Source organism: Triticum urartu, chromosome 3A (assembly GCF_056163025.1).
Source record: "Triticum urartu cultivar PI428250 chromosome 3A, HENAU_Tu73, whole genome shotgun sequence".
In the NCBI taxonomy this organism is placed as follows: domain Eukaryota; kingdom Viridiplantae; phylum Streptophyta; class Magnoliopsida; order Poales; family Poaceae; genus Triticum; species Triticum urartu.
In genome coordinates, this window is record NC_141875.1 from 149462131 (window position 1) to 149472667 (window position 10537).

At 43.5% G+C, this 10537-nt stretch overlaps 1 protein-coding gene across 1 annotated transcript; it reads left to right on the forward strand.

Moving 5' to 3' along the window:
* The first annotated feature begins 4897 nt into the window (after window positions 1-4897).
* On the forward strand, window positions 4898-8832 carry LOC125546743 (uncharacterized). Its single transcript, XM_087546668.1, has 7 exons — window positions 4898-5085; window positions 5313-6168; window positions 6255-7806; window positions 7894-7986; window positions 8060-8128; window positions 8208-8276; window positions 8386-8832. Exons 3-7 carry the CDS (start codon window positions 6800-6802, stop codon window positions 8594-8596), a joined length of 1449 nt encoding a protein of 482 aa, XP_087402794.1. The 5' UTR covers window positions 4898-5085; window positions 5313-6168; window positions 6255-6799; the 3' UTR covers window positions 8597-8832.
* The last annotated feature ends 1705 nt before the right edge of the window (window positions 8833-10537 follow it).

A 10537-nucleotide genomic window follows, 5' to 3' on the forward strand; every position in this document is an offset into this window, starting at 1 on the left:
AAGACAGCATTTCATATTCACACGTACGATAGGAGGATGGAATATGTATGAAAAAACAGTAAGCGGAAGGCATTTCAACAAAATTAGAAGAAATGAAAGCTAGGCACCATATGAACATGCAACCAATATCACTCTATCAGGTAAAAAGTGTCTCGTCGTAAGTGTCATTTCAAGAAATTAGAAGCAGTACAAGCTAGAAGACAATGCAAGATGCAACCTACATCACAGTCCCAAGTTAAATGCGTCTTATGGGTAAGTGATCGTTGCAGGTATAAGTTGTAAGCTACGCAGATGCAATTCAACATAATCAGAAGCAATACAAACTAGACATCATACGGAAAACGCAACCACGTATAACAGTTCCAAGTAAGAGCAAGCACCTGTGATGGTGGAGTAGGGGAGATGTGCTCATCATGTACACATATGTTCTAGAAATAGGAACATGTGTCATATTCACAGGCATTATGTGTAAAGTAAGCAGATGCAATTCAAGTTAGAAGCAATACAAGCTAGACATCATACGCAACATGCAACCACATATAATAGTGTCAATTTAGAGCAAGCACCTGTGATGGTGGAGTAGGGGAGATGTGCTCATCATCTACACATCTACGTTGACTGTCCAGCCTTGTGTTGTCTTGCGAATCTTGTTGGGAGGATGGCGGAGTAGAATTTGTAGAGACCCCCAATTTGAGTTGCTCTGAAGGACCACCATCATCCACTGCCGGACTAATTTCCTTCAGCTGTAATGATTTTGCATTGTGAAGTCAAACCGATAAGAAAAAGGAATAAAATTCGCTCTTGAGAACTCATTCATGCATGATACTGACGAACACTATCGGATGAAAGGCAAACACATGATGCGAGGATGGAATATGTATGAAAAACAAGATGGTGTGACATATTCACACCTATGATGTGGTAACTAAGAAGAAGGCATTTCAACAAATTAGAAGCACTGCAAGCTAGACACCATATGAAAGATGCAACCAATATCACTCTGCCAAGTTCAAACTGTACAGCGTTTCAACAAATTAGAAGCAATACATGCTAGAAATCATATGCAAGACACAACCAATATCACAGTGGCGACTTAAAGGTGCCTTATCATAAGATATAGTATGCACCAAAAACAGGAAAGCGTGTCATATTCACATGTATCATGTGTAAGCTAAGCATATGCAGTTTACACTAATTAGGAGCAATACGAGCTAGACACCATATGCAACATGCAACCAGATATCACACTGCCAAGTTAGAGCAAGCACCTTGGATGGTGGAGTAGGGGAGCGGAGACTTGGACCTTATAATGCACTATCAGTACAAGGAAATCGGTACAGATGCTCCATTTACGTTGCTGCAGAGGACCACCATCATCGCCTTCCTTACTCTTTTCCTTCCTCTTTCTTGATTTTGCCTTGTCAAGTCAAACCCACAAGAAAAAGGAATAAAATTTGCTCTTTAGAACTCATTGATGCATGATACTAATGAACACTACTTTCATGTAAGGCAGCTGCAGGATAGGAGGATGGAATATGTATGAAAAACAGGACGACGTGACATATTGACATGTATGATGTATAAAGTGTAAACTAAGCACTAGGTGCTTGAACTTGTTAGAATCGATGCAAGCTAGAAACCATATGAAAGATGAAACCAATATCACTCTGCCAAATTAAAAGGGTGCCCTAACAAATGTATTTGACCAAATTAGAAGCAATACATGGCAACATGCTAGAAATAATATGCAACATGCAACGAATAAAGGTGACTCATCGTAAGTGATTGATGCAGGATACAGAAGAGAGGTAGTTTCATGTAAGAACAAGGTTAACACATAGATGTAGTGTGTACCAAAAATAGGAAGGCATGTCATATTCACAGGTATAGTGTGTAAACTAAGCAGATGCAATTTACCCTAATTAGAAGCATTACAAGCTAGACACCGTATGCAACATGCAACCACATATCACACTTCCAAGTAAGAGCAAGCACCTGCGATGGTGGTGTGGGGGAATTGCGGTGATCAACTAGAGAGCTACGTTGACTATCTTCATTTAGCTTGCTGTTTCTTGAGAATCATGTGGGGAGGATGACACTGCACTCTTTAAACGAGTATGGGGTCTCACAGTAACCCACCCGGGTGACTGTCTCATCATAAGTGATTGACGGGGGATACAAAGAGCATTAGTTTGATGTACGAACATGGTTAATAGACATATGTAGTATGTATCGAAAACAGGAAGGCATGTCATTATCAAAGGTATAATGTGTAAAGTAAGCAGATGCAATTTAACCAAATTGGAAGCAATACAAGCTAGACACCATATGCAACATGCAACCACATTTGACAGCGCAAAGTTAAAGCAAGCACCTGGGATGGTTGTGTGTGGCCATAGAGATCATCAACTTCAGAGCTACATTTCTGTCTCCAACTTCTGACACTGCACCCGTTAGAGCGCTGGAACGCTTAGTGCTTATCTTCGAATTACACTGGAGCAACTTCTGTCTTTTCTTTTCTGCATTCGTCAACACTACGTCAGAGTCTGAAATACCCATGCATAAAAAAACAATAGTGTGAGTATGGGTGAAGTGTGTGCACAATTAGTACAGTGTAAAGGTAGCAGATAGCAGGTCGGTGAGAAATAAATGACGGGAGACATATGATAGCTCTACAACATGCATGGCACACTAAATTACTACAGGATTCTATGAAAATAACAGTCGACTGAAAGCAAATAAGTCAGTCCATTTTTTCTGCACCGTCCAATGTACAAAGAACGAGCAGATCGCCTTCATCTACCTCCAACCAGTCAGTGTTGACGATCTTCCTCGAAACGCCAGCGACCACCGGCCTAGTATTCCTCCCCTGCCTGCGCCCTCCCCTCGACCTCACCACACCACCATGCTTGGCACCACTCCCGGCCATCCATTCAAGTCCCGCCGACCTCCAGATCGGGCGCAAACAGCTCCTGCGCCCCACACCCGGCTTCCCTGGGGAGCAGGCGGACTAGGTGCTCCGCGCGCCTAAGCGGGTGCTGCTTCTTTTAATTGCGGTTCGACTGACCCTGAATTGAAATCCAGGCAGGCTACTGACCTCTAGCAAAGGTGAAATAGTAAAAGGGAGGAAACCTTGTGCATTTAGTATCACGAGGAAGATGGAGTAAGAAGCGCTCAACTAGTTTCTTTCGTGGGATGAATACGGTGTGAGCGGAGACGTAAGATTTGCACGAATATGGGAAGAGGAGTACCTCTTTCTGCTGGCAGTGCTGTGTCCTCCTTCTGTTTTTCCGACGATCTTCTTCTTGTTCGCCGGAAACCAGAAGTTGTGGAGGACGGTGCAGCCTTGGACGAACCCATGGCCAAGTTGTTGAGTGTGGTGCGGTGGCCGTCTGTCGGCGGCGGGGAAGCAGATCCGATGCGGCGAACGATGGCGTAGCGGGAACAGCTCCGGTGTGGTGGACGGTTGCGACAGTGGAGCCGCAGCAGTGAGGCGCAGGATGGTGTGGTCGGAGTGGTTTTGGTATGGCGCACGTCGGTGTCGGTGTCGTGGAGGCAGCTCTGCCTCGGCTTCAGCTGCTAAGTCCTTGAGGGCGTTGCGGTTGCGGTTGCGTTGGACGATGACGTCGGGATAGCGACTCCGGCGTGATGGAGGAGGGCGGCGGTGGATTGGCCGCTATGGGGTGGAGGACGGAGGAGACTGGGGTTTCGCGGCTGGTGGAGAGGGCGTTTTCGCGCCCACGGAGTATGAATGGGGAAACGGAGGGAGGCGGGGAACTAAGGGGGAACAATGTTTCGATTTGAGACGCGCTTGTTTGAAATTTGGGGAAAGTTACAAACTTTCCCCCCATGTAAAATTTCGGACATATTGCGGGTTGGGGGTAGGACAGTCATGTCAGGTGTCCCAAATGTGGGCGGGATAGATTTCCGCCGAGCGCATGGGTAGGCGCCCACGGCGTATGAATGCTTCTCTGGCGTCTTGGTGAAGTTACAAACCTACCCCGGTTTAGACCTTTGGACATCGGGCCGATAGGCTACACGGGCCAGAGTCAGGACAGTAATTTCCTACCACCAAAACATTAGTCTCGCGCGGTTTCGGGTGACCAGAGGCCTATTTGGCGCTTCGTTCAATATTTGGGAGCAGAAGCATTAACGTTTTCGGTTCTCTTGAATTGAACTTTCAGGATTTGTCAAACTTCACAAATCTTTACTCTTAAAAATCCTAAAGCTACGATTATTTTGGAATGGAGGGGGTACATTTGAATATACATTATACACGAGTATATATTAAAAAATATGCAACTTACCTCAGTTCATGCATGGTTCCAAATATAATCTCCTTGGTTGCAAAAAAAAGTTAGATACGCGTATGAATATATATATATATATATATATATATATGAGAGAATTCCTTATTTGGCCCTTTCTTAAATTTTGGTTCCCTTTTTGGCCCTAAAAATTTATTTTTTCCTTTTTTGACACCCTAACTTTATTTTCTTCCTTTCATGACACTTCCGTAGATTTTTTCCGTTAACACCGTCAACTATGACAGGAAAAGTCGTTTTACCCCTTCTTTATAGCATGCTAAAAAAAAGAAAACGAACCACCCCTTCTGCCCTCGATTCCCCTTCTCCTCCCCGAGACCTAAACCTAGCGCAGCGGCGGCACGAGCGAGGAGCGAGGCACCCAGCGGCAGTGGCGCGAGCGAGGCACCCAGCGGCGGCACATGGAGGAGGGCGAGGTGGACGAGGGCCATGGGCGAGGCGGCCATGGTGGGGAGGCAGGGGGCGGCCAACTCTTGGAGGATGGGCAAGGCGGCCATGGTGGGGAGGCGGGGGGCGGCCAACTCCTGGAGGACGGGTGAGGCAGCCATGGTGGGGAGGCGGGGGGCAGCCAACCCCTGGAGGACGGGCGAGGCGGCCATGGTGGGGAGGCAGGGGGCGGCCAACCTGCTGACGACGGGCAAAGCGGCCATGGTGGGGAGGCCGGCTGTGCGGCGGTCTCAGCCTTGCGTGGTAAAGGCGCAACACCGGAGCAAGGCCAAGTATCACCGAGGGATGCAGCTACATCGGCTTGTCTAGATGGGTGAGGCATCTCTTCTTTAAATTTGACAGAGTACTTAGAGATGGCTTTGAAGATTACTTAGAGATGGATCCCAAATGCAACATATTTGCAGCACCTCTCTTCTAGATTTGTCGAAATGCAACATATTACTTAGGAGTTTCATATAGAGATGATAATTTGCTGCAAAATCTGAACCTAGAGATGGATCCCAAATGCAACTCATGATTAAGTTTATTTGGTTTTTACAGGATGGATCAAAATTCGACTTATGTGCTGAAAATCAATTTGCTTGGCAACCCAAAAAAGGCTAGAAAGGATATCAAATGCTTCTGTTTTGATAAGGTTATTGTTTCCGACTTAACAAATTATAAGGACTTGGTTGAATCAATCGTAGAGCAGTACTCGCCTCGTTATTTGGAAGTTGCACATGTTCAGTATTATGATGATGTTCTTAAAATCTACCATGAAGTAACATCTGACCAATAATTGGTGTCGATGTTTGAGAAACACTCTAAGACAAAGGTTGTGCACATGTTTGTTGCATATTATGATCCATCGGAACCATATGAGCCTATAACGGAGTGGCATAGTGATGCGCATAGCCAACCTAACAACATAGAACAAGATGATGATGATGATTATCTTCGCAACCCAGTACCTGAGAATGGGCATGTTGGTGTTGATGAGGAAAATATTTATTTAGAGGATGAACCTGTACCTCTTATCATGGTTCCTTGTTCCAACAAAGAACAGGACAAAGACTATGTTCCTGATCATGAGAGCGAGGTTGAGAGCGAGGTTGAGACCGAGGATGAGAGCATGTCAGAGGTTGAAGTAGAGGAATATGAGGAATATCACGAGGCAGATCATGCACCACACATTGAATATAATAAATTAGATCCTCCAATGAACGAAGGAAGAAAATATCCCAATATTGCAGAGTTTAAATTGGCGCTTTCTCAGCATGCAATCAAACATGAATTTGAGTTTGACACCGAAAAGAGTGCACCACATAGGTTCAGAGCTTATTGTTCAAGAAGGGATGAAGATAAGTGTCCATGGAGGATATATGCTTCTACAATGGAAGATGAGTGCACAGTAATGGTAATTTTCTAACTTTACTCATGTGTGCTTAGTTTGTGGTCATGGTCTTTACTCTAGTACTAATTTTCTATGTTCATCTTTTGTAGGTGAGAAAGAACCCTTGTGGTCATGATTGCTCTAGTACAAAAAGAAAAAAGAAGTTGAAGAATGCAAACAAGCGGTGGATATGTGAGCACGTGAAGGACTGGCTAATTGAGGATGCAACTCTAGGACCAAAGGCATTGCGAAAGAAGCTTAAAGAGCATCATGGAATTGATATCAACTCTAAGAGAGTCTATATGGGTAAGCTGCTAGCCTTGAAGGAACTATATGGTGATTGGGATACAAGCTTTATAATCTTTATAGTTTCAAGTCGCAAATTGAAAGTTGCTGCCCCGGTAGCATAGTGATCATTGATCATCACACAATAAAAGATAAAATCAGATTTAAAAGAATTTTTGTTGCTTTGAAGCCTTGCATCGATGGGTTTCTTAATGGCTGCAGGCCATACTTGGCAGTAGATAGCACCTTCTTGACAGGCAGGTTCAAGGGGCAGCTGGCTAGTGCTACCGCCGTTGATGGCCATAGTTGGATGTATCCAGTTTGTATGGGTGTTTTTGATTCTGAAACTAATGAGAATTGGACCTAGTTCATGCAAATGGTTAGACAAGCCATAGGATCCCCAAGGGGTTTAACCATATGCACCGATGCTGGGCAACCAGTGATGACAGGTGTAAAAGAAGTGTTCCCAGAGGCTGAACATAGGGAATGTATGTTTCACTTGGTGTCCAACTTCAAGAAGAAGTTTCATGGAAAGGTGTTTGATGACCACCTTTGGGCTGCTGCTTACTCATGGAACCCATATATATTTGAAAAAAATTGGGCTGCAATGGACATAGCAAAGCCAGCGGCAACTGCATATCTTAGGAGGTGGCACACTAGGTTGTGGTCTAGGAGTGAGTTCTCAACAATTTCCAAGGTGGATTATGTTACAAACAACTTGGCTGAGTGCTTCAATAATTGGATTAAGCATCACAAGTCCTTGAACTTGGACGACTTCTTTGATAAGGTTAGGCAGATGATTATGATCATGTGGAACCGAAGGAGGAAAGTAGCAAGGAAGTTGGTTGTGTTGATTCTTCCCCACATAATTAAGAAGTTGAATGCAAAGACTAGAGAATTAAACTTGGAGGTGGTAGAAAGCTCAGAGGAAGTCACTGAAGTGACAGCATTGGGAGGCAGCAGCTTTAGGTTTGTGGTCAACTTGCTTGACAGGACATGTTCTTGTAGACAATGGCAAGTTTCTGGCCTTCCTTGCAAGCATGGTCTAGCATTTATCACATCTCTTATCAATGCACACATACAGAATTATGTGGACTTGTATTACTCCATTGACAAATTTAGGGAAGCCTATGACCAACTAATTCCTGCCATGGTTGACAAGAACCAATGGCCTAAATCTGACCATGGATTCTTCATGTTTCCACCACTACTAAAATCCACGGCGGGTAGGCATAAAACTGAGAGGTATAAAGGCTGCAGTGAGAAGAAAAGAAAAAGCGGCCAACACTTATGCCCTATTTGTAAGGACTATGGGCATCATTGGCATAAATGCAAGAAGGGTAACCCAGATGACATTGCTGCTATTTTAGCTGTGAGGTAATAAATATAATTGTGTAACTTGCTTCACTTGCATTTTTTTGTAAGCAGCCATACATGTTAACTACTTTTTTGTTGCTCATGTAGAGGACCACCAAAGAAGAGGGCAAAGACCACCAAAGCATCAATTGTGCCTTGCGAGGATGATGCTCCAGCAGCCTCTATGTGCTTTCCGCCAAGGTTAGCCACTTTACACTCATGCTCATAATTATATGAAATCTGTGTTTGAATTCTAAGTAACTTCTCACAATAGCCAAAGCTTGGAACCTACAACTACGAAAAAGAGAAAACATGATAACTCAATTACTGGAGCATCAAAAAGGTAAGAACTAGTTCTGAATTTTGTAGTAGATTAGATGAAAGCTTGGTTTTGTATTCTAATTGCATTCTTCTCACTATAGCCAAATGTTGGAGAAAACAACTAAGGAAAAAGGGAAAGGGAGTAAATCTGGATCCAGAGTAGCAAAAAGGTAACCTATGGTTGTTTCCGAATTTTATGTTATGTTATGCATTGTTCTATTGTTAACCTGGGCTACTATATGTGATGTATGCTGTGCTGCCATGAATGTGTATGTGTAGATCAACAACTCAGCCCATTTGTGTGGCCAACAAGAAAGCATCTGTTGCTTTGAAATTACATGCCAAAAGAAAAGGCAAAGAGGTTGCTGATAAGTTGCCACACCTTCCTATGGTGCCACATGATAGCCCTGCAATGGGCACACGTAGCAAAAAAATGAATCCTGCCAGCCCTGCAATGAGCACACGAAGGAAAAGGAGGCTTAGCTTGTGATTCTCATTGGATCCCTTTCCATATCATGGTTCATTTGGGAAACTTTTGAGCTGTTTATGTAATATATATGTGAACCTGGGCTTTTGTAAGTGCTATATGTGACCTTCATGTGTTGCATTTGACATGATGTGAACCTGGACTATTATATGTGAACTCTATGTGAACCTGAATGTGTGTAGAGGACTAAATATGTGGACTATTTCCGTATATGTGAACCTGGACCAAGTTTCTATGAACTTTTAGTTTGCATACATGTGAATCTGCTCGAAGTATATTATAATTTGTGCATATATGAACTGTACAGGGGATATATCATCAATATACAAGGGAGGTTCTGTCCAATTATCCAACTAAAATTAAAGCTGTGCTAAATAGCATATTTGGTTTCATTTGGTAATGTATTCAAGACAAACGGATCACATCACCATTGCTTTTGACTTCTAGTTCACAATTTTGGTCACAAACTACACCAAGGGTAAAAAGGACTTTTCATGTCGGATTTAACGGTGTTAGTTGCCAAAACTGACGGAAATGTCATATAGGGAACAAACTGAAGTTTGAGTGCCAGAACATGAAGAATTTTTTTACTAGGGCCAAAAAGGGAACCAAAATTTAAGAAAGGGTCAAATAAGGAATTCTCTCTCTCTCTCTCTCTCTATAGCATGTTCAAACTCACAACAAAGATTGATGCCTCCTTTTACATCTGATTTACAAATGCCATTATCTCGGGTTCAAATAGATGAATGCACTTCCTATGAATTCGAATCTTCGAAACCCACTTTATGTTGAATTCGACATGTATTCTATTTCGTAGCTAGCAATTTGGAATGTATCCATGCAAGTGACAAATGTATAAAGTTCTTCACACTAACAACATGGAGTGCACTAATTAATGTTTATATATGAATTGCAAAATCATCCATTGCCTGTATTTCAAACCGCTCTCACTCTATGGATCAATAATATGAAATAAACACATGCACATGCTAGAATTCAATTGCAGTTGAAGAAAGAGCCTACTCCTGGTACTGTATATTAGTGATAGGGGTGTGTACAAAGTACACGTGAATACCAGGCATTGTGCGTGTGTGGATACTATCGACGAACTAGCCCCCAAGCTTGTATAACATACTAAGGGCCTAGGGTTACAAATCATATATAGTCGGCTTATCACCAGTGGGGATAGAGTCCTCCGCGACTCTGGTAGCTTCGTGTTGTACGCCGAGTCCTCCACATGGGTCTTCACATAACACGTCTCGGTCCAACCTATATGTGGCGCAGGATGGAACCGACCCATGAGTCTTCATGTTGACCCACCACAACTAGAAATGATGTGCCCACGACACCACACACGCAATCGGCCACTAAGAGAATAAGCATATACAATAGTACAACGGTATCTAGCTCACGATACGTCTCCATATTTTGTTGATGACACTGACGGACTTTGCATTTGATGCATGCTCCGTATTTTGTTGACGACACTTACGGTCATTGTATTTGAAGCGAAAGCACGATATGGTCACGGTCACCGCATACATTTTTTCGTGGTAACCAACATGTGGTTGGATGGTTAGAGGACAGTGGTTTCTCGAGCCCACCAAGGTTAAAGTCCCGGTGCTCGCATTTCTCTTGTGTTAATTTCAGTATTTTCCGGCGACGTACGTTTAGTGGGAGGAGACGTTCCACTCGACTACGAGGCACCTATGGTGACTTCGTAAAATCTCAAGATCATATATGCTGGCCCACTCTCTCGAAGGTGCTCATAGGGTTCGGGTTCGCGTGTGTGCGCTTATAGCGGCGAGTGCTTGCGCGTATATATGAGCCCTTGCGTCTGTACCGTGTTAAACAAATACGTATCATGATTTTACGGTCACTGTCTCACCCATACAACCCCGTATTTTGTTGATGACACAATCAATTGACCAGTCAAACGTTCCA